The sequence below is a fragment of the Zea mays genome, chromosome 5 (genome assembly GCF_902167145.1).
Source record: "Zea mays cultivar B73 chromosome 5, Zm-B73-REFERENCE-NAM-5.0, whole genome shotgun sequence".
Classification (NCBI taxonomy): Eukaryota; Viridiplantae; Streptophyta; class Magnoliopsida; order Poales; family Poaceae; genus Zea; species Zea mays.
In genome coordinates, this window is record NC_050100.1 from 222,788,515 (window position 1) to 222,814,065 (window position 25,551).

The window sequence follows — 25,551 nt, forward strand, 5'->3', positions numbered from 1 at the left end:
CCAGCCGCGTGAACTGCCGGCGTGATAGCCCTTTCTCGAAACTGAGAATTCGATATCACCGAAACGTATTTCTAATAAATAGTTCCATCGCATCTTGTAAGTTGGATAAGTTTGCAATTCGATATCGGTGAATTTGATTAATCCAAAACCTCAAGTACAGTGTTTGTCTAGTCCCGGGGTTTGGGATCAGCATCCCACAGCTTCAGACTTCTACGCCGCTTGCCAGACTGAAAAGGACTCCAACTACATAAAAATAATTGCTTGGCAAGAATGACAAGGGACCAACGCCGCGACGATATTAGTTGACAACTTTCACTCCCTCGGTTGCCACTCAGCCTGAAAATCTTGCAGCTCTCCAATAAAACGAATATACGAGCTCGTGGGGACCCCCAATGAATCTAAGAACTTTGATTGGACTACAGCACCATGTAAGACAATCTTCTATCCTGCAGTAAATATTTACAGCCTACAGGTTGTCGTTCAGCCACTTCGCAGCGCCATTAACAATGGACCTGAAAGAATTCAACATCTAGGTCAGAATACAAGAGATAACCCAATCACAAAAATGTCTGATGAACTAAATCAATCAACATTTTTTCCTCTCGAACTCAGCCAACCTTTTATTTTTCTCGAACACAACTAACACAGTTAGGATGGCTCAAATTTCAACAGAGGTTATGCATCTGCATTCAAATCTCCCATTACTACAGTGTAATTTCCCCTTTTAAAGAATACTCGGAAATGTAATGCAGTGACCAAAAATATAGTTCATTACTACAAGATTAAGTTGGGTTGGTTCAGATTTCAATAAAAGAGGCATCTGCATTCAACTTCCCATTACTATTTACTACACTAGACCGGACGGGGCGCTCCGCTGCGCCAGTTTCGAAGTGCGTGAAAGAACAGGTAAAGTGATAAGTCGTTCAACAGCGATCGGTGAACAGTAATATTCAGAGATACATCAGCCAACACGCGTGAAGCCACGGCCGCAGGCTGGATAATTTAAAATGCAGGCGTGAAGAGAAAGGCGTTCAGATTTTAAGAAACTTAATTTGTAATTTTCCCTTTTAATAAAGGAGTACGTGAAAATGTAACGGCTGCCATAAACAACTAGGTAGTTTATACTTTATACCACCAGAAGTCCAGAACAGGGAAGTATAGTACAAAACCTATATGCTCAATGTAATGATTTTTTTTTCAGCGCGGTGTTACCTCATTACCCTTTAGTTAAGAAAAAGAGACAATACAAAACCTATTTTTCAGCAGGATGAACAGACATAATTATCACGTGATTTTTGGCATTGTAGTGAAATCAAATCAAAGAAGTTACCCAGCAAAATCTGTAAGTTTCTTCAACCAGTCACCCTCTGCTTCTTTAGATTTGCTTGTATCTTCTTGACTAGCACCAACTTCTTTCTCTTGATGTATGGCTGCAACAAAGATAAAAAATGTAAGGCTTCAATTTTCTCTTAAGAAAATCTCATTCCACATCAAGCGATACCAACAAGACACCAACAAACTTCTCATAGTAAAGATCCAAAATAGGAATAAATTCTTTGTTGTGGGGAGAGAAGAGAATAAGAAACAGAGTGGTTAGCATGTATACCTTTTGGCTGGGCAGGTTTTGGCTTAGTGTCTGTTCGTGCAAAGCGACCATTACTCAAAGATGCAAGTTCCTCAAGTAATTCTCTTTCACGCCCACTGCAAGAAACAGAAGATTAGCAATTAAGTAACACTAACCGAGAAATTATGTGGCTCACCAACTCAAGGGTAGTGGTAAAAGTATTTAAAAAGGTAGGATCAAGTCAGAAAACATATTTCTTTCACCTTATGCGCTTCGGTATTGCGACTTTAACAGTGAAGAGATGATCACCACGTATAGACGGCTTATTCAATGATGGAACTCCTTGCTTCGCTAAGACAATTACATCACCAGGTTGGATACCTGGAGGTATTCGAAGGTCACTGGTTCCATCAACAGTTCTGACCTGCTCATGAAAGAAATTGAAAGGAACAGTTACACAGACCTATATATTTTATATCAGCAAAACCATTTCAAAGAAATTTTCATGTTTGAAGCAAACATCTACCAACAAAGTCTTCTCTCAACCATCCGTGTTAGTTGAAAAGGCACTAAACTTGTATAAGTTTAAGCAAATCAATTTCGGCAGACTTCATATATCATAGAAATTGCAATCAACGTCGCCTTAAACCGCAAACACATTGCTTCAACAAATATTGTGTTAAAGCAGGGAAAAAAGGGTCTCACATAGACCTCAAACTGAAGGTTGCTGGTTGCATCAGCATTGAAATAAAGTAAACAAGCCATTTTTCCTATTTCTATATAAAGAGCCAGTAGTGAATCTCGTTGTTGAGAGCGTCCACGTCGTCCTTTTATTGTTCAACGGATGCGATGCGGCTTCTTATGTCTTCGCACAGTAGCTGACTAGCTGGCCTTTCAGCGACCCGAAAAGTCGCGAGCGTTTCCAGATGAAGCAAAGGGACAGAAAAAAAGGTGTTTGTGTCGCCTGTGGTGGCGACGAGGCCCGCGAAGCGCCCACGCCCGTTCGACGTCCGAGACGTGGCGCCTGCTTGGACCGCGTCGCCACTCACCTGAAGAACCAAAATGTTGTAGGACGTCTCGTGGACGGGCCTGACGCAGAAGACGGTGGTGCTCCCCGCGTCGCCGACGTCCTGGGCACGAAGCCCACGCGTCCGCCTCGGCGCTCGGCGATATTCACAATGTTGGCGCTCCCGGGCGCCTCGCCCGAGGCCTGTAACAGGGTGGACACATCCGCGGACCCGATAGGGAGTCAGTGCAGCTTCGTGTCATCATAGTAGTCGACGAGGACATGGAGGGAGAGCACTTGCCGCAGCGTCTCCCACGGGAGGCCGCACGCCTTCAGCGACGCAATGTGGGTGTCGTCCACGGCGAGAAGCGTGACCGTGTTCCGGTTGTTGATGTCGTCCTCGAGCCCCGTGGTTGTGAGCTTGCAACTAAACTCGACGAGGTCCCGATGCCCAGAGAGGATGGTGGTGATGTTGTGCCGTTGTGCGAGCGACGGCATGCCAGCACTGAAGTGGTCACTAGCGCCACTGTGGTGACGAAGAGGACGAGGGTTTACCAGGCACCGACAGTGATCGTCATTTCTATGCTCGGACATACGCCTCCGGGCGCTAGATGTGGGGGTTTTTGGTTTGTTCGGACTCTGGAGTGCAGGAGGGATAGACCAAACGACATTAGTCCAATCAACCAAGGCACACAACTGCCTGGTTTCCCCCAAGCATCAAGAAATCATGGACATGAAATGGCCGGCTTTCTATTCAGAACAAGAGACGCCACATGACATCGCGCGCGCAAGGGACACCGGACATGCATGCATGGGCATGGAATGGCTTTTGCGTTTAGAGGCAGTCCTGGCCCAGTGGCCCTTCATTACACAATCTGAGATCATTGGAGTTACTAAGTTAGCTGCTCCCAAAGACTCAGAATAGTATGAAGCCGAATCCACAATTGGTGTTCAAAATAACATTGGAAACAAAAAAACTCAGTTCAAATGCATTATCCTTTTGTACGTATGCATGTCTCAAACACCATATTTAATTATTTGTTTGCTATATTCTCATAGACAATTCGTGCTAAAGAAAGATATTTGTCTGCTATTCATGTTACTTGATTATATAGAGAGACATTAAAAGCAAGTTCTAATAATTGAACCTTTATGTATGCATATACATTCAATACAACAAGCAATGAATTTTATGAAGATTAAGCAACATCATAAAAAAGACCCACACGTTTTTTTGTAACGTCGCACCGCATTTTTTTGTGGTCTCAAACACCAGTATTTTGTTGACTCAAAAAATTATGCATATGGTTGATTGTTTTGTGGCCACTAAGTCCAATATTTTGCAGCTTCAATACATGTATATATCCACTCATCTCTGAGCCCGCAACACCATTGTAACATAACATTTAGAGTGATCATGATGCTACGTTGTAAACTAAACTATTCTACTACTAAACACAATTGTCTATTCAGATAATTCTATCACTTCTATGGGTGCGTATCCACATGTATTATATTTCTATATGTTTGAAGCAACACTATTTTAACTGTATATATTCATAGTCAACGACTCGCGCGAAGCGCAAGCAAGTTACTAGTAAGGAATATCAAGTTTTGTGTGTTTCTGTCCTCCAGTTATAAGTGAAGTGGACAAGTTCCAGACATTTGTTCTGCTCTATGGGGAAAAATAGTGGTTTACTGAACAAGGCAGTAATTGACAACTGAAACTAACTAAAGATCATAACTGAAAATCATAGTGAGAAAGATCTTACTTGCATAACAGTGCCCAAAATAGCTTCAAGATAGCTTATTGACACAGTTGAATACAAGTTTATACCATCCCTCTTGATATCTGATGGCTCCTCTATATCAAGGCAAACAAAGAGATCTCCAGGAGGCCCACTGTTTTCAAAAGGATGGAATGATTGGATATCCATGCAAAGAGATATATAGATTGTGGATGATCAGAAATTTGAACAAGATAAATTGCATTCAAGCTAAAACAAGGCAGGAACACACTGGCTTAGAGATATGTGAAGATACTTTTTGTCTTTTTCTATGCTGCAGTTATTGCATAACTTCCTTTAATCTTACAGCCACCTTGAAAGGTAAATTAATGCGTACACAACATAAGCCACTCTACATTCATGTATGCTAATGATTATAGGCATAGAGATATCTGAACCTGTTTTTTTAAGGTTTTTCTACACTGCAGTTGTAGCATAACTGATTCCATCTAGGTGCTTTGCTTACCCTTTTGGTCCAGCATCACCTTCCCCACGTACACGAAGAGTACTGCCTTTGCTCACTCCTGGAGGGATTTTTACTTTGATCTCCTTTCTGACACGGATACGCCCCTCTCCAGAACATTTCCTGCAATACTCTGAAATGACTTCGCCCTCTCCTGCACAAGTGGGGCAAATAGAAACCTACAACATAAAAATAAATAAATAATGTGACCATCACCAATTGCAACAGAATCAAATCGAACTAAAATCATTACATATAAATTCAGGTGATCCAAGGGCTATAGGCATAGTTCATTTTTGGCTAATGTTGAGACCTTGAGCTTGGCACCTTAATCCTCTTTTTTTTTTCTCGAACGCGCAGGAACACCTTAATACTCTTATCATCCTTGCTGCTTGGGAACTGTGGAAGCATCATAACAACTCTGTTTTTAGCAATGCCGCTCAGTTATTATGGTGGTCAGACCAGTGATTAAAGAAGGAACTGACTGGTGTGCTGCTAGGGTTGGGGATCACAGGAACTGGGCCATTGGGCTATTCTATCACCCCTGGTAATTAGCACTGTGCTGTGGTCGTCCTTTTGTTGTCCATAGTACACTTGTTTTAAGTTCCTAGAAACCATGTGTATGTTGTTATTGTGGTGTGACTGTGTTGTGTTTCGGTGTTTCTTCTCTGTGCCTTTTTTCATCTTCAATCAAATGATACATAGCTTTCCTGCGCGTTCGAGAAAAGCAGACATTGAGCCTCCACAGTCATGTAGGAAACATAATTTAAATGCTAATGCTAGGACACTCCGCACAAACAAGCAGCATGAAAGCTGTCATATTATTGCAACCATGTCTTCACTGTAAATCTCACGAATAATATTATGAAGCCAAACAAGCTACATAGTAATGCTCCATGGTTACCTGGGAGAACAGACCAAATGGTGTTTGCTCAGTTCGCATTACTTGCCCTCGCCCACCACATGTGGAACATATTCTCATCTTGGAGCCAGCCTTTGATCCAGAACCACCACATGTATCACATGTTTCCAAATGAGATAATATAATATCTTTCTCTGTTCCAAATATCGCCTCTGTGAACCCCAGAATCACATCATATCTGATCAAATAAATTTGTGTCAATTTAGGAATCATGTAAGTGTTCTGTTCTAGAGCACAAAACAAACAATGTAGCAGAACTAGCACTAATAGCAGTAATTGATATATTTATAGGGTTGCAAATCATACACAAAAAAGATAGAATGATAGATACAGGCAGACAAACTAACTACACAGCATTAGAAAAGGCATGCGCGAACAGACAGCTCCCCGACCTAAACCCCACTTCACCCACCCAGTTACTGGTTTTGGCCCACATAATTGAAACTATCAATTTTGTTTTATTTTCATTAGTCTAGAATTCTAGAAGTATTTGACAAGATGTGTTGTTTGCAGTCTTGCAGAAAAAACTTTATCATACTCCAAGTGTATAGGAAAAAACAGTAGTAGACTAGTAGTTGCAATCGTGTGGCTACCAGAATTCAAAAATCAGCAGGGGACAAACAAATATCTCAAAAAATTATCATAAGGATGAAATGAAGGATACAAATTGAGTTTATCATACTTTTACCAAGCAGCCTATTATTCTGGGGATCCAAACATTTTGCTTATGCCAGTACGGCAGTACCAAATAATGAAAGTGTATGCTGCATATTACATTCAGGCAAATAACACTGCATATTTGAGGTTTTACAAATACTAACTATAACAATTAGCAGTGAAATAAAAAATAGATTTGCAAAAAAACGAAAAAGAAACACAACTGATCAAAGTGCCCATGTGTCATCTCACGTCAACATGTCCTGCAAGTGGCGACAAACCTGATGTCTTCACCCTGTATAGCAGTGCTTCGCCTGCTTGTCCTAAACGCGCTCTGGTCCATGCCAGAAAAACCACCCATGCTTGCTCCAAAAAATGTCTCAAACAGATCAAATGGATTGGTCTGCATCGAAGAAAAGATCAATGAAAACAAAGAAAACTTGGTTAACAAAAAAGATCGCAAGATCTAATAACACTTAGTATCCTCAAGGCTCGAGCTAAAGAACTTGAATGAATATAGATATAATCACGCTGAAAGAATGTAGCAGTCATGCCAGATTCTTTTAGAGAGAGAGAGGGGAAAAGTAGTACTGTGTAAGCTCCACCGGAGCCTCCAACTGCACTCTTAACACCAGCTTCACCATATTGGTCATACAACGCCCTCTTCTTTTCATCTGACAGCACCTAATGACAACGAACTTCAGTACTCCAAAATAATCAAATGAAATAAACAGAAAACCAGAATTAGGTCTCTGATTGAATAATACATCAAAAAATAAAGAGTACATAACCTGGGTAAAAAAATATAGAACCATTTGACAGAGGCAATGCCATCCAATCCAACCGAAAATTAGGTTGACTGGATAAGAACAGTAGCACACACTAACCATACTTATAGATGCAAAGCACAAGAAATGTGGTCAAATACTTTGCAGATTTGAGTCCACATATAAAGTGGCACCAGACTAATGAGAAATTGAGAACAGAATAAGAGCTTCTAACTTCAAAGTAGATTATATCTATTATGTTAAAATTGTTTAGCTATTGAATGGGAAATTCACCAGTTTCAGAAATAGTACCATATATTCACAGCAATGGTATGTTTCTTGGTGAATTAATAAGTTGTGCATTAATTTTTTTATCATCGACGTCAGGAAGCCAGCTATCAACTGAAACCTCAAGGGCCTGTTATGATGGGAGGTTTTCAGCCAATTTTCATAATAGCCAAAAAGGTTATTATCTAAGCTTAAATCATACCATTTGATAATCAGAATAGTAGATAGAACATGTTAAGCAAAAATATTGGATACCTCATACTTGTTAAAAAACTGCATACCTCATATGCTGCACTTATCTCTTTAAACTTTTCAGTCGCTCCAGGCTCCTTATTGACATCAGGATGATACTAAAGACAGAGAGAGAGAAAAATGTTATGATTTATCTCCCAGAAGAAACTGAATCAATAGTATAGTATGTACTGAGAGCATCCAATGATCAAAATACTAGAGACAAAGCAAAACTTTTCAATTGGTAGATTGAAAGATAAACAGACAGTCAGCTACGAATCAAAAGATTGAGTGCCTGCTAAGTGGGGCATTTTAGGTCCAATAACATAATCTATGGAGTAGATAAAATGCTCGGGTTGAAAACAGGGTTGTTGTAGGCTAATAAGGACGTTGCTCTAGCTTCAGCCTTAACAAGGTTAAACAAAGGAGAACATGGGTAGGTATGGCAATATGCACAAGAATCTTTATAGTGGAGGCCTAGCCTTCTGCAAAATCACATTTCATCAACAAATCTGCTAAAGTTACAAGTCCTCCTATGCAACTTTGATGATTCCAAAAATATAAGGTATAAGTGATACAAAGATTGCATATGTGAGTCTTTTCCAAATATTAGCTCAGAGTAGTGTAAAGCTCTAGGCTCCAAGTGATGACTAACAACAATCAACAAAGGCACGGGCAGATCGTGAATGGCACAAAGATGCCAGTGGGGACCAGGATGGAGCTTTTATGTATGTAGAAGCAATCAGAAAGAATCTTATTCAATGAAGGGAAATAAGAACTGTGATATCAACTAAACTGTTGAAACCCACACTAATTGAAAACATTATGGTGGAATGGCGTAATTCTAGATGCTGTTAAGAAAATGTTACATCGTGAGCACAGGACTAAACTACAATTATGGGTTTCAATTGTCTCCACACATGGAATGATACATAATCCATGTACAATGCATAGTTGACTTGTTTCATTGGTTGGACTGGTTTATATTTACTTCTATAAATTTTACAGTGCGTGTCTGAAGGTACTAAATAGCGTATAGCGGGCTTGTAGCAGTTTAGTATCGAGGTAGCAGATCGCAGATAGCGGGTGCTATGGCGGATTCTAAGTTCCAATAGCGGTATATAACAATTACACATAAATTTATGTATATATATCATGAATAATAAATATAAATAGACATTCAATTAATTATACTTAAATAATTGATGTCTAATACATAGTTTTAATTAAGAAAAAGAAGCATGATGTTCAACATATTACATACATAAGTCATCACATATTAGAGTTTGTAAAGAAATAGCTTATGAGAGACATAAAATACTTATAAGATCGTGATGTGTTATCATTGTCAAAAGTAGCAACCTCAATAGTCTTATAAAAAGGGCGTACCCAGTGCCGTAGGCTTCCCGCACTGTACGGGGTCTGGGGAAGGGTATCTTTAAGCGTCAAGCCTTACCCGCATAATATGGAGAGGCTGGGGCTCGAACCCGGGACCTTCCGGTTACAGACGGTAGGCTCTACCGCTGCACCAGGCCCGTAACCTCAATAGTCTTATGATAGTTAAAATAGGCTAGGGTTATTTGCTGCATGTCGTAACATGCTATTGCCGACGCTACAAAGAACTACGGAATGCTATAGCGACCTGCTACCTCAAATAGTGGCTGCTAAGTTCCAACTTGCTATATCTAAACTGCTACGTCGTAGACTCGTAGAGGTAGCGGTAAGAGACCCCTACCACTGTTGCGGTCGTTACCAACACTATTTAGTACACACAAAAAAACTAGCAAGGAAGCATGTTAGCAGGCATTCAGGCTTCAAATATTTAGGTATTAAAAGCATGCAGAAACTATAGCTAAGAGCATTGCATAAAAACAACACTCCAAATGCAAAAACATGGATGAGCAAGCAAAGTAAGCAACCGGTCATTAGAAATGAGAAAATACCCATGAGCCAGAACATTGGTTAGGTGATTAGACTAGGATTTACAATGCAATGGTGAAACTCCAAAACTACCGGTGGCAACCAACTAGGAAATTCAGACCCATTGAAGTATCCATGTATCTCTTACTGGAGCAATGAAGTACTAGGTGAATGTCAAATCCCTGCAACTGCATGCAGGTACCCTGGCCTTAACCCCTTTAGCACGTAATACATCATTGAAAAACAATAATATGGGTTTCAGAAAGGGGAAAAGAAAAGGCCTTCCAGATTGGATAGGATAGAGTTATATGATCTATCCACACTTCCCAATATCATAATACCGGTCCCACTATGCTAACAACTTGTTATTGGCACGAACTCCAGGCATGGCATTAATCTCAAAGAAATATGATGAGTGCTACACAGCTGCCCAGTGAAACGAGAAATGGTGGGGTTGAACGGGAGGGGGCAAGCGTCGAGCACCTGGCGCGCGAGCTTCCGGTACGCGGCCTTGATGTCTCTGTTACTGGCGGCGCGCGGCACGCCCAGCGTCGCGTAGTAGTCGGCCGACGCCCTGACCACAAGACCCCCTCCGCGGCGGCGCCGAGGCGCAGCGCACGCGAGCCGTTGGCCGCCGCCGCTCCTTCCGGCCGCGGCGTGGTGGAGCCCACGAGGAGCGAACGCGGCGGCAGTTGTGGCGCGGGAGGAATAGGGCAGCGACGTATTGGAGGGCGCGAACGGGAGCATGGACGTGGGCGCCATGAGTGAACCTTGTGGGTTCTGGTGCCGCTGGTCGGCTCGGCAGATAGTAATCGGGATGCATGGTCCGTGTCGCGCGAGCGGAGGGCAGTTTTTAGGGATGGAAGGAAGAAGACACGGTGGTGGATAGAACAGTGTGGGTCCACCTGTCATTGTTACCTAGTTTGTTTAAATAAAAATGCAGAAATTGTTAGAGAAAATACAAGATGAAGTGACACATGGCCGTCACTCTAATTCTGCCCGCTTGACGCACTTGTTTCTCCTCCATGTTGCTAGCTGTCTTGAGCCGTATCATCTATATATCTTTTTTCTATCATTTATATTCTTCTCCAAAAAAATCCTTTCTTTATATCTTATTTCTTTCCAACAACATTTTATATCTCATTCTCTATATGTCAAATACACATTAGAAATATATTTTTGTCGGGCCTTCGAGTACGCGAGTCATTGAGAGCGGAGCGGTCTAAACGAACCGCACATGATATATCTGATGTCCTCCGCCACGACCATGAGGTGAACATCGGGCCGACCCCCAAGAGTCGGACAAGGCAAAAACATGAGAGGCGGATCGATCGAGCCAGACAAAGTCTCACGAGGTCTGGTCGAGTATGCGCGGAGTAATCGTACTGCTGACCCATATCTTCTCCTCGCTATTGCTCTAGCCGATATAGTATGGCAATGGTGTGACTAATCCTTTTTCGGTCAAGTCCCACGCTCCTTTGAAATCGAGTCAAGTAGAGAACCTGCGACTCTCGTACAAGAAACAGAGGAAGACCTGGCAAGCGAACTATGGGGTACGAGGGTTGACAAGAAGTGAAGGGTACGACGAAATTTCCATGGCATATGCCCATCCTGGGAGCTTATGTCGCCATTGCGGACGACACTATGCTACCGACTCTGGGATACACCTAGTCTAGGTCAAGTATCTTCAAGGGTACAGAGCACTGTACCTACGTAAGTAGCGCGGAAGCACCTTAACCAAAGTATGTCGGCAAGTACGAAGCATAGTCCCCGTGCACTACAGTGCAGGATCTCACCGACAGAAGACCATTTTTATCTTTCTATGTACTCCCACACGAAAGATCCTTATATGAGGCTCTTCCTTGAGCTATATATAGAAGCAAGGACCGGCCTCAGTGGGAAAGAAAACTTTTTTAGAGAGAGAACTCACACGTGAACAAGTAAGGGATATAGATGGCTTTGACTCAATCTAGACCACCATACACACACACTAGAGACTTTGGAGCACTTTCCCTCTCTTGATTGTTTGTAACTCTCTACTACAAGTAATTTGGTGCGAGTAGTGCAAGCTAGTAAAGATTGGAGTAGATATTCTACTCGAACAAATATAACTCTTGTATCCACCTTATACTTGTTTTAATTTTATTTATAATTGACAAAGTATAAAAATAGGTGAAGAATATAATAGTAGCCTCTCTATATATAAGATGAAGTGTCCTCTATATCTAGAAGGGGCTTTAGAGAACGTCGTTAAAGGCTAATTATTGATAGACCAAATTAGCTACGAGTTGTAGAGACTCAATTCATTGTCAAATCATATAAATGGTGACTTGAAGCCACGAGATAAATCCATGATGTAGAATTGGCTTGAGTTACATGCACAAGATAGTTGTACCGGTACAGTGAATACAACGAAGTTGAAACCATCTGGAAGAGAAATTGAGAAAATTACATGCGAATACATAAAATTTAAATGGTTGAATTATAGAGTAATCTTTGTACTTAAAATTATAGGTATATCATATTATCAAGGGATGCAACATATAGAGTTATGATACGTCGGCCAACAATAGTATACAGATATATTTATAAAAAAAAACATACCAGCTTAATTGATCTGTGTCCAAATTATGATTATTAGAATAAAATTCAATTCAAAGTATCCAAACCAAACGGGGCCCTTATCAAAATCCTTGAAGACGTATTTGCAACATCCGAATGTATGAGTTTTCCTGAACGCTAACACGAGTAGTTGCCCACATACAAATAAAAATCATGTGACGGTCTCACCATAAATCCAATATGTTGAATCCAAACGATTTCTTAAACCACTTCTCCTTTCCTGGGCTATAAGTTTGCAAACTGGCACTTTTCTCCCATCCGCAAAGATCATCTAGGTCTACATTAAACAGTCTTCATCGTTTTAGCATGAGTGCATGACAATGCCATCCTACGTGCCACCATAAGCTGGTGAATGGTACAACCATAAATGCAATGGAAGCAAATCTTGTTCTTCGGTAAACATCTGTCATTCCAGGGCTTTAATCGAGATGGACGGCAAGCATCTAACTTTGGCTCCAGTTCTGCAGTATTTCTAGTCTGCTAATAGAATGTGGGTTGTGTCCCTTCTCTAGTATCTTGTTTCCAGTAAAGCATCAAGCAATCCGAAATCCATGGCCTGCAAATGACGAAACACATGTAATAGCTCAAAGGAGAGATTTGATATAGTACTTTGTTCTATATAGGCAAGAGAAGTTAATACCTCTGAAGAAGACATGAACCGATCCCTCTCTGTCCACTGCTGCACCATGTCAAGTGGTTGCCCGGTGAAAGCAGCAAACATTTTATCAACTTTCTGCAAGCAGAATGTCCATGAACTTTAATCAGACCTTACAAACCAAAATATACGGCCTAGTTAGTTTGTTTCTTTGCATCACTGGCAGTGTGAGAGACAACGTGATGGCAAAAATACATCAATCATTCACAATTGCTGAATGCTTACATCACGAGCATAGATGGTTTCTCCAACCTGTCGCCTCACCTCCTCCACATTACCCTGCACATAATTCAATTGCTTGTATCAAAATAAAATAAAATAAAAGTACACTTAAACACACATCAAAGAGGGGCATGCAGCTAGAGGTGGTGCCAAAGATGGCAATTATCAGACTAGCAATTTGTCTGGCTATTTGAACCAAATAAGGAAGCTAACGGTCATACCTCAGATCCACCTTGAGGTTGATGAATCATTACTCTAGCATTTGGCATTGCATAGCGCATTCCCTTCTCGCCACCTGCAAGGATAATTGCTGCTTGACTAGCAACAACACCAAAGCACACTGTCCCAACTTTGGGCTTTATCTGCTTGTTATAACAGAAATGAAGTTTCATGCATCAGCATAAGACATCGGAATGGAACTAGAAGAAATGCCATTTGTATACGCTGATGTAGAAAGGGGAAGAATGGATTGAATCACCACACACCCATTGAGGGTGGGGAGCCTGTTATATATAGCCAATAGGCATGCATGGAAGGTACATGTAGGGAAGGCTATTCCCTGTACAAGGAAACAGACCTAGGCTATAGATAGAAGGTAATCCTAGTCTATACAAGGCAGCTAGCCAATCTAGGGGATTACAATCAATTGCTAATCAGGCTCTGATTGATCCTGATAGATATATATCCTAATACCCGCCCGCAGTCTGAGCGGGAGGATCACGGACGCAAAGACTGTTCCGAAATTCAGTGAAGAGCTGTACGGGCAGTCCCTTGGTCATGATGTCGGCGAACTGGTGTGTGGACGGAACATGAAGAACACGGAACTGCCCCAAAGCTACCTTCTCACGGACGAAGTGGATGTCGATTTCGATGTGCTTCGTGCGGCGGTGATGGACTGGGTTGGCTACCATGTACACAGCGCTCACATTGTCACAGTAGACCACGGTCACACGGGGGATGAAGATGTGCAGCTCATGTATAAGCTGACGCAGCCAGCAGCACTCAGCAACCGCATGGGCCACAGCACGGTACTCTGCTTCGGCGCTGGAGCGAGAGACAGTCGTCTGACGTTTGGACGACCATGACACCAGATTGTCGCCGAGGTAGACGCAGAAGCCGGAGGTGGAGCGACGCGTGTCGGGGCAGCCGGCCCAGTCGGCATCGGAGTAGGCTGTGAGCTGATCAACGGCGCCAGGACCCAAGTGCAGACCTGCGGACAGGGAGCCCTTGACATAGCGCAGGATGCGCTTGATGAGCGCAAGATGCGGCTCGCGAGGGTCGTGCATGAAGAGGCAGACTTGCTGGACAGCATAGGCCAGGTCCGGCCTGGTCAGAGTGAGGTACTGAAGAGCACCAGCGAGGCTCCGGTACTCCGAGGGTTTGGCGACTGGAGCGCCCTCGGAGGCAGACAACTTGGTCCGGGCATCCACCGGAGTAGCTGTTGGGTGGCATTCAGACATGCCAGCGCGCTGGAGAAGATCAACGGCGTACTGCCGCTGGGAGAGGAACAGCCCACTGTTGTCCCGTGTCACCGAGATGCCGAGGAAGTGGTGAAGATCCCCGAGGTCCGTCATGGCAAATTCCGACGATAGGCGGGAGGTGACGTGCTGGAGAAGAGCCGGCGATGATGCAGTGATGATGATGTCGTCGACGTAGAGGAGGAGGTAGGCCATGGCGTCTCCATTCTTGTAGATGAACAAGGAGGCATCTGTTTTGGAGGTGGTGAAGCCAATACTGCGAATGAAGCTGGAGAAGCGTTGATTCCAAGCGCGTGGTGCCTGCTTAAGCCCATACAGGGACTTCTGCAACAGACAGACAGAGTTAGGTGCAGCGGGGTCGACGAATCCTTTCGGCTGCTCGCAGTAGACAGTCTCCTCGAGGTTGTCGTGGAGGAAGGCATTCTTCACGTCGAGCTGCCGGATGGGCCAGTCTCGGGACGCAGCAATGCTGAGGACGGTGCGGATCGTGGCCGGCTTGACGACCGGGCTGAATGTTTCGTCGTAGTCGACGCCTTCCTCCTGGGAGAAGCCACGAACGACCCAGCGCGCCTTGTGCCGGGCGAGGGAGCCGTCAGAGTGGAGCTTGTGTTTGAACAGCCACTTGCCAGTGACAATGTTCGCACCAGGCGGCCGGGGTACGAGGCGCCAACTGTCGTTGTCGATCAATGCCTTGTACTCGTCCGCCATCGCAGCACGCCAATTTGGATCGGCCAGGGCACTGCGATAGTTCGCCGGGATTGGCGAGGCGACGGAGGCGGAGAAGCCGAAGCGCTGGACAGTGCGAAGGGAGCCGGTCTGTGAGCGTGTCACAGGCCGGTTCGCTGCAGTAGAGAGGAGCCGAGCTGCTGGAGCCGCTGGTGGCGAAGTTGGTGCAGCTGTTGTTGGCGCTGAAGGTGCAGCAGCCACAGGGGCCACCGCTGCGGTGACCGGTGCTGCTGGAGGCTGGGCGCGGCGGGTGTAGGTGTTGCCGAAGCGCTGACCATCAGTCGGGGGAGCCGCCGGCTGCCCTGCTTGGGGCCCATGAGCGCCCAGTTGTGGCCCGCCCGCAGGGTGAACCCGGGGGTCGAGCTGGAGTATGGCCGGGTCCAGGAACACCTGGAGATCATCCTCGCTGCTGGCAGCGAGCGACGGATGGGTGTTTGCAGGAGCCGTCGAGGAGATGAGGTCCTGCATCAGAAAATCAAGTGACGACGGTATGGAGGCCGCCGATGGTGCAGCCGAGAATGGGAACACGGACTCATCAAAAATAACATGGCGCGAGATAATGATGCGGCGAGTGGACATGTCAAGGCAGCGATAGCCCTTGTGAGAGGATGGGTATCCAAGGAAGACACAAGGAGTGGAACGAGGGGCGAGTTTGTGAGGGGAGGTGGCAGTGAGGTTCGGATAGCAGAGGCATCCGAAGATGCGAAGGGAAGCGTAATCAGGGAGTAGGCCGTGAAGAATTTGGTAAGGTATTTGATTTTGTATGGAGGAGGAGGGGCGCCTATTGAGGAGGTATGTTGCTGTTGTGAGGGCTTCAGCCCAGTATGGAGGTGGCATGGACGCATGGAGCAGCATGGTGCGGATGGTGTTGTTGGTAGTGCGGAGCATGCGTTCAGCCTTGCCGTTTTGTGGTGAGGTATAGGGGCAGGAAAGGCGGAGAGTGATGCCGTGGCTAGCAAGGAAGGAAGTGGTGGCGCGGTTGACAAACTCGGTCCCATTATCGGCTTGGAAGGATTTAGGTGTGGTACTAAACTGGGTCTGGGCGTATGCAATGAATTCAATCATGTGGCGGTGCACCTCAGATTTGTGACGTAGTGGGAAGGACCAGCAGTAATGGGAATAATCATCGAGTATAATAAGGTAATACTTGAACCCAGAATTGCTAAGCACGGGAGATGTCCATACATCGCAGTGAAGTAAATCAAGCGGAGCATGAGTAACAGATGTCGAGTGACTAAATGGAAGGCGCACATGCTTGCCAAGTTGACAGGCATGGCAGAGGCATGGCGAGCTTTTATTGAAGGAAATGACCGACATGCTTCGAAGTTTGGCGAGGCTGGAGGGACCGGGGTGGCCGAGGCGATGATGCCACAAAGACGACGTGGTGGCGAGGCTGCAGGAGGGAGTTGTGGTGGAGGGGTAGGTGTAGAGGTCGCCACCACTGTTGCAGCGAAGAGTCACTTGCCCCGTCTGTTTGTCCTTGACAGAAAAACCATAAGCGTCAAATTCAATTGAACAAGAGTTGTCACAAGTGAATTGACGAACAGATAAAAGATTGCGCACAAGTGCAGGTGCAACAAGAACATTGTTAAGACGATAGGTAGAGGTGGGGGAGGATAGTGTAGATGTGCCACGACAGGTAATGGGTATGGTGGTGCCATTTCCAACGGTGATGCCGAATGAAGGAGGGGGGAGATGGGACAGGAGTATACCAGCCGAAGAGGACATGTGAGCTGTGGCGCCAGTGTCGAGGACCCAAGGGGAGGACCCCTGGAGGGACATTTGATTCAGTGCGGCGATGAGGCCAGCCTGATCCCAACCGCCCTGCGCTGCCATAGGTGGAGCAGGGTTGTCGGGGGACTGAACAGGGGCGAGCGCAGTGTGCGCCTGAGCCTGAGTGTAGGGGCCGAGGATGCCAGGACTGCGCCAGGCAGGGGTTGGCGCCGACGGGCGCCAGGGCTGCTGATGAACCCCGGCGGTCCAAGGGGGGTAGCAGTACCAGGGGGCGGCTGGGAACCTGGGACCGCCAGAGTGAGGGCCGCCCTTGCCCTTCTTCTTCCAGCGGCCGCCGCCACCACCTGGGTTGCCGCCGCTGCTGGAGCCACTGTCGTGACCGCCCTGTCTACTGGCAGTGGAGCCGCCGCCGTTGGTGGTGGGGTGGTGCGGCAGTTGGTACCGCACGATGCGTGGAGTGCTGTCTGGGCCGCAACCGTGCCTTCATTGGCGAGGCGGAGTTCCTTCAGCACGAGCTTCTCGCGAGTGGTGGCGAAGTCCGACAGCGGGTGGGAGTCGGCAATATTGTCGGCGGTGCTGGCGAAACGTGGGTTGAGGCCGCGGAGGAGGTTGAGGACGAGCTCCGCGTCGGTGATGGTGCGGCCGACATCACGGAGCGCGTCGGCGGTGGCCTTCATACGTTGGGCATAGTCATTGATGGAGGAGTCGCCCTGAGTCATCGAGTGAAACTCGTGGCTTAGGAAGATGGCGCGTGGAGCCTTGTTGGCCTCGAAGAGGCGCTTGATGGCGACCCAGAGCTCACGCGCAGTCTGGTTTGGAGCCGCGGCGAGGCCGATGACGTCGGGCCCAGCCGAGCCGAGAAGCCAGCTGCGGACGCAGGCATCGGCGATGCCCCAAGAAGGATCTGTGGGACGGGCTTCCTGCAGTCCGTCGATATGCGAGAGGAGAGCGAATTTTCCACAGAGGGAGGTGAAGAATGGTTCCCACTGGTTGAAGTTGGGTTTTGCCAGTTCAAGAGTCACCGGGATGTGGTTCTTGACATTGATCGTCGCATAGGGGGCGACAATCACAGCGGGGGCAGGAGTGGTGGCGTCGGTCATGGTTAAGGATGTAAATGGTCGGTAAAATCCGGTAAATTTCCGGTACCGTTTACCAGATTTTTCCGGCCGTTTTCAGATTTATCGGGATATACGGAAAACGGGACGGAAACAGAATATGTTTTGTCGGAAACGGTACGGTAAACGGTGAGACATACTTACCGTCCGTTTTCGTATTTCTCGGGAAAATCCGGTATGTTCCCGTATTTTTCCCGTATTTTCCCGGCCCACGTATTACATTGCATCCACGTTCCCATGGACATGCCATCAGCCATCAGCCCATCCCACGGCCATGGCCCATGGGCCCATGTTGGCCACATGCCCACACGGCCACGCAAGGCACTCACGCATGAGACACCGGACACAGGACACAGCCGCCGCCTGTTCGTGTTCCTTCCTGTCCGAGTCTGCGAGTGGCTGAGTCGGCGAACGGAGAGGCGTCTCCGGAGTCCGGACTGCGGCTGTGGACAGCGACGCTGTGACGGCGACTCGGCGAAGCCCCAAGCTGCTAAGCCCCCAGGTCCCATCCATCTCTGTCTCTCTGGTCATCTCCTTCCCCTGGTCGATCTGCAGTCGCCAGCCGCCAGGTGCTCCATCGCCGACCATCCATAAACTCGCCACTGCCACAGCGGTCCGGTCAGGAGGGGCGGCAACAGGAACCGTGGCTCGCACACACTTACTACACTTACTTTGCTACACTTACTACTGATTTTGTTTGTAATTATACAAGATTTTCTTGTACTAAAATTTGAGTGGACATGTATAAGTGTATGGCCAATTATATGTGGACAAGATTATGTTTTGTGTACTTTTGTGAATGAGACTTGTATGTGGCTGTGAATGAACAATTGTGTGGTTAGGATTTGTTTTTTTGGATCTTTTCCGATTACAATTACCGTTTCCCGATCAATTCCGAGCTATCTTGCTCGGATTTATCTGTTTTCGATATACCGGAATTTACCGGTCGTTATCCGTTTCCGACTTTCCCGTTTACCGATTCCGGCCGAAGAAAAAATTATGCGGGTGAAAACGGTGACAGGTTTTTTCCGACCGTTACCGACCGTTTTCACCCTTAGTCATGGTGACCAGGGGGGAGGAGGTGCGGCGCAGCAGGGAGGAGTTGGCGCTGCGCACAGCAGGGAGATGGGCGCAGGATCTAGAGAGCTGATACCATGTAGAAAGGGGAAGAATGGATTGAATCACCACACACCCATTGAGGGTGGGGAGCCTGTTATATATAGCCAATAGGCATGCATGGAAGGTACATGTAGGGAAGGCTATTCCCTGTACAAGGAAACAGACCTAGGCTATAGATAGAAGGTAATCCTAGTCTATACAAGGCAGCTAGCCAATCTAGGGGATTACAATCAATTGCTAATCAGGCTCTGATTGATCCTGATAGATACATATCCTAATAGCTGATCTTTGGTGCATGGTAAATATAAAAATTGCAAGAGGAAACTAATGGATCAAATCTTATATAAATATCACTAGATTTAATAGAAAAAACATTATAAACTATAAAGTAAATTTAAAACAAGGAAATCAAATATCCGGGGATGACATATCAAAACAGGATGCATATATCAGTCACATGCTGAATGATTACACAAAACATAATCGGTTATCTCTCATAGTCCTAAGACAATATCACACCCAACATCATGGGGGCATAAATTTGTTATAGTAGAATCTTCTGAAAACATAAATGTATTTAGGCAACGGAGAGCAGTTTTAAACTCTTGGGATGTGGTGTAAGAGCAGAACTACTGTAGCCATTTAGCCAAGCATACTCTGCTGCCATGTTTGGACTTCGGAATATATCTGTTTCCCCTATTACAGACTTAGCAAAGCTCATTGGTTTACAACATGCAAGGGAACAACTAAAAAGCTAAACGAAATAAATGAACATACAGCATTTTAGTCCATGCCCCAGAAGGACAACAATTAATGTAAAACAAAGCAAAAATGAAATAAAATATCATGAAGCTCAATGTGCCACTACTAAAACAGGATAGCATGGATAAAAACCTTGCAAACATATAATCTTGTGATACAAATATATGACAAGCAGATTAAACTTTTAGAATAATAGTAAAAGTGTAAAACTACGCAGCAATTAGACACAAAGTAACAAGCATGCATGAAACAGAAGGAAAATGTTTTGTCATGTAAATAGATTCTGGTGCCAAAATAGTAAATCTTGATGCTCTAAATGTATGACTTAAGAACACAGTCCAAGTATTAGATCAGAAAAGACAATGAACATAGATGACTTACCCAGGACATGCAATCATAAATCGCTAAGATCGAATAGAGACTTCCACCAGGGCAGTTAAGATATATCTGACAAAAAGAATACAAATTATACAAAATATGGTAGAAGAACATAAAGAACAACAAAGAACAAACGGGTCTGATAGAACTCCAGCAGAATAAGAATGCATACACTAACCAGAATATCAGCCTCTTCATCGATGGCAGCAAGTGTTACAAGCTGTGATATCACACGTTGGGCCACCTGGGAGTTAATATATTGGCCAATGAAGATTATACGATTTCCCAGTAGTACAGTTGCGAGATCAAGCGCACCACCAGGAGTCATGATTGCCGGCATTAAAGGTGGATTTTCATTCTCAGATGCCACTATTGTATTTTGCCTATACAAAATCATTGATCGTGTTACAATGAAATCCTAACATATGCAATATTATTCAAAGTGAATGGCCTCAATAAAAAACAGACAGGTTGCTTAGCAGCCCGATACATAATGGTAGTTACAAATATGTAACTGAGAGAAGAATGACAGCATATCCTCTCAGCCTGCTGTGACAAAAAACCATGTGACACAAATTGCAGCCCTATGTGCATATAATTTGAGTGAGATAGGAATTCAACATATCACAAGAAAATAATAATGCAAAAGCATGCTAAGTGAACGTGGAAATACCATACCTAAAAGGAATAGACAAAATTTGGTTGGAAGTATGACCAATGCAATATTGGCATTACTGTACTTACTATCATGCTAAAAAGTCAAGCTTTGCATCTTCAGGCAAGAACGTAGAGCTATAAGGTCGTGCCTAACATAATTAATAAATTAATGTAAATATAACGTGAAAGTCACATTCAACTACATTGTATCGTTCCTGTTTTCTACTGGCCAAAATGCTTATAGGGTGGCGAAATGTTCTAGTAATGCAGCATGAATTATGGTATAATCCCAGCACCTGCTCAATGCTCCTACCTATGAGACTCCTGCAATGGACCAATGGAGACTCCATCAAACAAAGATTGATAAATAAGTAAGCAACTGGACACTTCACACAACCAAACAATCCCAGACTACACAACCAATCTGCAATACCCACGACAACTGTTTTTTTGCAAGACAACAATTGTGCTAACATAAGAACGTCACCAGCAATACAACCCTGCAGCCCTAATCTCTTACTTGTCCCATTCATAAAACCAAGTTGTCTTGCCTGGTCGACTCATCCTTCCCTGGGTGGTTTGGTTCTATCCAATTCGATTTGTAATAGGTTATAAAAGGGGCAAGAGATCCTAGAACGAGATGCAAAAACAGTGCGCGGAAAGCTCACCTCGGGGACCAAGGCGTGGTTTGGCTCCATTCCGGTTACAAGAAAACCCAGGTAGGAGGTGAGGGTGAGATTGGGCGGAAAAACGGAGGAGAGACGGGGCCGGCAAGGGGCCAGAGGGGGCGACAAGGGGCCAGAGGGGGCTACACGGACGGCGAGCGGGACAGAGATGGTGGGGATAGCCATGGCCGCGTCTGGAGGCGGAGATGGGGAGCTGAAGAGAGTGAAGAGCTGCCTGGACTCTAGGAGGGAGAGGGATATGATGAGGTTGGACTCGAGCTCGCTGATTCATGTGGGTTGCAATTTTGAGGGGCAACATATCCTGTGCTCAAACATGTACCATGCTCATATGCACATATTAAATCTGGTTCATCCATCCCACATCCAATGGCAGCCTTCAATTTTACAAAAAAACACAGACTGTCTGGGATACTCGAACGGTCTGTGCGTATAGCCGAACAGTCCGAGCATGCATGTTAACCCTTGCGATGAGTACGGTGGACCTAGTGTAGCTCTAGGTGGTTCGTCGTAAAGACCAGAACCAACTGCTGGTGGGCCGGACGGTCCGTGATCAGGCCCGATCGGTCCGGTCGTGCGCAGTGCCGCGAGTTTGACCCGAATTGGTGGGGGAGGTTGTGGTTGCCCGACATACGAGTTCATTGGCATATACCATAAGATGTTTGGGTTTATGAATACCCATTTGTAGCCGACAAGTTCATCTATATAATGTCTAAGAGATTGGATGTCGTTTGTTTTACTTACATGGTGGGTTTGCGACGATGGTAGGAGAGATGACATCTCAATCTCCCCTGCTTGACGATATTTTGGTTTCAATCCATCATGAAGTGCGCCATGTACTTCGATGTCACCTCTTCTTGCACCTTGTTCATGTAGTCTTGAAATCGTTGTTGCTCGTTAGCCGGCAAGTTCTCGAGAGTCGGCTTTATGATGTTGCTTGGGGAAACATCGGTGCGATCCTTTGAACTGGCCACCTATGGCCGATCTTGATAGATCTAGAACACACGGTGTCCCAGCGGAGTCACCAAAAAGTATGTTGGCTCCGATTCGGGGCCAAACACTAGGGGTGAACCTCCTGGCGGTGCTCTCTGGGAGTGCGCGGACGATCCAAGACTAAGGGGAGAACGGCCTACAACCTCGCTGCAGGAGCGACTCCTCTCTACCCAGCACCGGATAGTAAGCGCATAGGGTCGGACTATCCGCGACGGTGCAGAGCGTCTTCTTTGCGGTGAAAAACCCTAGATCTCGCCTCCCGGATCCCGGGACCCCGTCGGGGAGGAGAGTTCCAAGGGTGCTTCGGGGTCGGCAGGCCACCCAGGGCGTCCCTAGACGGCGTAGAGACGGCTAGAGATGAAGGAATAGGTCGATGAAAACAAATACTATGGCTAAATTACCGCTACTCCTAAGGCAAGAAAGTAAAGGAACTGTTAAATAGATTGATTGGATCGATTGTAGGTGCCCACAATCGGTCGTACCCCTTTATATTTATAGGGGGGTTTGGACCCGTTCCTAGGCGTTTCCCAACAGGTTCCCGCGTGATTAGCGGATAAGCACGCGTGGAAAAGGAACTTTTACCCAAGAGCTAACCTAATCACGGACTGTCCGGGCAATACCCGTGACTATCCGGCCGTCCCCAGGTGCCACAAATGGTGCTCAACACTTACACATCGAATCAAACATTATGTGTGTCAACCATTGCAATCTATTAGAAAGGTGCACAGATTTATATCTCAATCTAGTTTGCTAGGTCGCAAACCTCAGAGTCAAAAAACTAAGCATACCATAGAGAAAGTCATACAATTGCCAGCAGCCACTAAATCATTTGACAGACCGTGGAATTTGCAATTGCCTGAGGATTAAATAACATGACTAAGCAAGTGAGGGGTAACCAAGAGCTGTGAGCAATTACTTGTGGACTGCTGGGGTTAGAAGCGCAGCCTTGCCCTTGGGAAGCAAGGAGTTGCGGTAGAATCCAGCTCGCACCTTCATTGTATCCCCTTTCTTCCCCACCTCTTCTATGTCATCTGTCAATATGACCTATGGGAAAGAATTGTTTTTTTTTTCACGAAAAAGGTAAATCACTTATAATGCTAAGGGTGGCGATAATAGCTGCACAAGATGAGCAGGTAAAATACAGCTCAGTGCTGTACCACATTGTCAATTTAACTAGATGCACCGTTGTTGCATTCTTGTACAGTCAGGCAATCACAGCAACAGGAACGACTTATGTACAGAACTCCATCTACTGAGGCAAGGCTCTCCCTAGTATCGATGGCGGTGCATCAGTTTAGAGAAGGAAACTAAAACGCAGCAAGTATTTCCCTAACATGAACCGGGTTTCTCATCGAACGGTTATGAACGGGGACTCACCGTTCCATGCCCTCAGCAACCCGCGTGCACTAACTGATGACTAAAATGGAATCAGCACAGAACAGAAGAACACGCGGGAAGAAAGGTTGGGGGGGGGGGGGGGGGGGGGGGGGGCGAATCTATCTATAGGCTCTTGACGGGCGGGGATTCGCGGAGCCGGGCCGACCTGAGGGTGTTTCTTCACCTTCCCCTGGGCGACGATGACCAGCGACGGAGCCCGGCGAGAGGCCGTGAGGCGGCGGTCCGCCGAGGGCCGCGGGGAGGAGGCGGGGGTCCAGGGCAGCGTGGAGGCGCACGACAGCGACGCCATTGCTCTCGCGCTTCGCTACTCAAGCAAGTGGCGCTTCGGTCGCCTCCTCCGCTCGCACCGCTTTCCTTTCTTATCCATCCACTGACTTCGCGAGAGGCCTAAATAATGGTTTGGGCCCGGAAATGAGAAAGCGGCGGCGGCGGCCCAATCGATCTGGAATGGATAATGTCACGGCTCCGTAGAGCCCGTTTCACAGCTTCTCTCGCCTGTCGCGCTGCGTCCATGGCGGGAGCCTGCGCGGTCGCCGTGCCCGGATCCAGCCGCGTGAACTGCCGGCGTGATAGCCCTTTCTCGAAACTGAGAATTCGATATCACCGAAACGTATTTCTAATAAATAGTTCCATCGCATCTTGTAAGTTGGATAAGTTTGCAATTCGATATCGGTGAATTTGATTAATCCAAAACCTCAAGTACAGTGTTTGTCTAGTCCCGGGGTTTGGGATCAGCATCCCACAGCTTCAGACTTCTACGCCGCTTGCCAGACTGAAAAGGACTCCAACTACATAAAAATAATTGCTTGGCAAGAATGACAAGGGACCAACGCCGCGACGATATTAGTTGACAACTTTCACTCCCTCGGTTGCCACTCAGCCTGAAAATCTTGCAGCTCTCCAATAAAACGAATATACGAGCTCGTGGGGACCCCCAATGAATCTAAGAACTTTGATTGGACTACAGCACCATGTAAGACAATCTTCTATCCTGCAGTAAATATTTACAGCCTACAGGTTGTCGTTCAGCCACTTCGCAGCGCCATTAACTAAGGTCTATCACGCAATGTGATAGAAAGTGCATCGAGGGAAATGGGTATGAGACCCATGTGAGATCTACTCTAGTGGTAACCTGGTCTATGTGATCGGAGATCCCGTGAAGTAGAGTGGTGAAACAAGCTAGGAGTAGATTGTGAGGAAAGATCCCTTCTTTAACTCATTTCTGATGCACATCTTTCCTATCTGTAAGGCAGGATGGTTTTTACCTTAATGTATTCCAAGAGTCTTATAAAGTTGAGATGTTATCCTACAGAACATCTATTGAGGAATACACCTATATGAGTCAGACTGCTGGTCACAGTCTATGGGACTTGGGTAATCCCTAAATACTCATGAAAGGCACTG

General features: G+C 45.9%; 2 protein-coding genes and 1 pseudogene across 2 annotated transcripts; all 3 read right to left on the reverse strand.

Moving 5' to 3' along the window:
• Window positions 1-119: 119 nt before the first annotated feature.
• On the reverse strand, window positions 120-10,408 carry LOC100191825 (uncharacterized). Its single transcript, NM_001137249.2, has 11 exons — window positions 10,089-10,408; window positions 7,736-7,804; window positions 6,991-7,083; window positions 6,681-6,802; window positions 5,725-5,920; window positions 4,824-4,999; window positions 4,343-4,472; window positions 1,828-1,988; window positions 1,607-1,701; window positions 1,331-1,430; window positions 120-512 (listed from the first exon to the last, which is right to left on the reverse strand). Exons 1-11 carry the CDS (start codon window positions 10,365-10,367, stop codon window positions 467-469), a joined length of 1,467 nt encoding a protein of 488 aa, NP_001130721.2. The 5' UTR covers window positions 10,368-10,408; the 3' UTR covers window positions 120-466.
• Window positions 1,995-4,336, reverse strand: LOC103627869 (fasciclin-like arabinogalactan protein 1; annotated as a pseudogene).
• Window positions 10,409-12,131: 1,723 nt separating the features above from the next.
• LOC100272787 (uncharacterized) lies at window positions 12,132-24,451 on the reverse strand. The gene is made up of 8 exons (NM_001147240.1): window positions 24,293-24,451; window positions 23,666-23,793; window positions 20,595-20,799; window positions 20,420-20,485; window positions 13,326-13,466; window positions 13,108-13,161; window positions 12,868-12,960; window positions 12,132-12,783 (listed from the first exon to the last, which is right to left on the reverse strand). The coding sequence occupies exons 1-8, from the start codon at window positions 24,434-24,436 to the stop codon at window positions 12,736-12,738; spliced, it is 879 nt and encodes a 292-aa protein (NP_001140712.1). The 5' UTR covers window positions 24,437-24,451; the 3' UTR covers window positions 12,132-12,735.
• Window positions 24,452-25,551: the final 1,100 nt, after the last annotated feature.

Coding starts and splice junctions, on each gene's coding strand:
- LOC100191825 (NM_001137249.2), bottom strand. CDS start 10,367: ATGGCGCCCACGTCCATGCTCCCGTTCGCGCCCTCCAATACGTCGCTG. Junction 4,473..4,823: donor GGTGATGCTGGACCAAAAGG/GTAAGCAAAGCA, acceptor TTTTGAAAACAG/TGGGCCTCCTGGAGATCTCT. Junction 513..1,330: donor AAACTTACAGATTTTGCTGG/GTAACTTCTTTG, acceptor GAATTCTTTCAG/GTCCATTGTTAATGGCGCTG.
- LOC100272787 (NM_001147240.1), bottom strand. CDS start 24,436: ATGGCGTCGCTGTCGTGCGCCTCCACGCTGCCCTGGACCCCCGCCTCC. Junction 23,794..24,292: donor AGGTGAAGAAACACCCTCAG/GTCGGCCCGGCT, acceptor TCTTTCCCATAG/GTCATATTGACAGATGACAT. Junction 12,784..12,867: donor GGTTCATGTCTTCTTCAGAG/GTATTAACTTCT, acceptor CGTCATTTGCAG/GCCATGGATTTCGGATTGCT.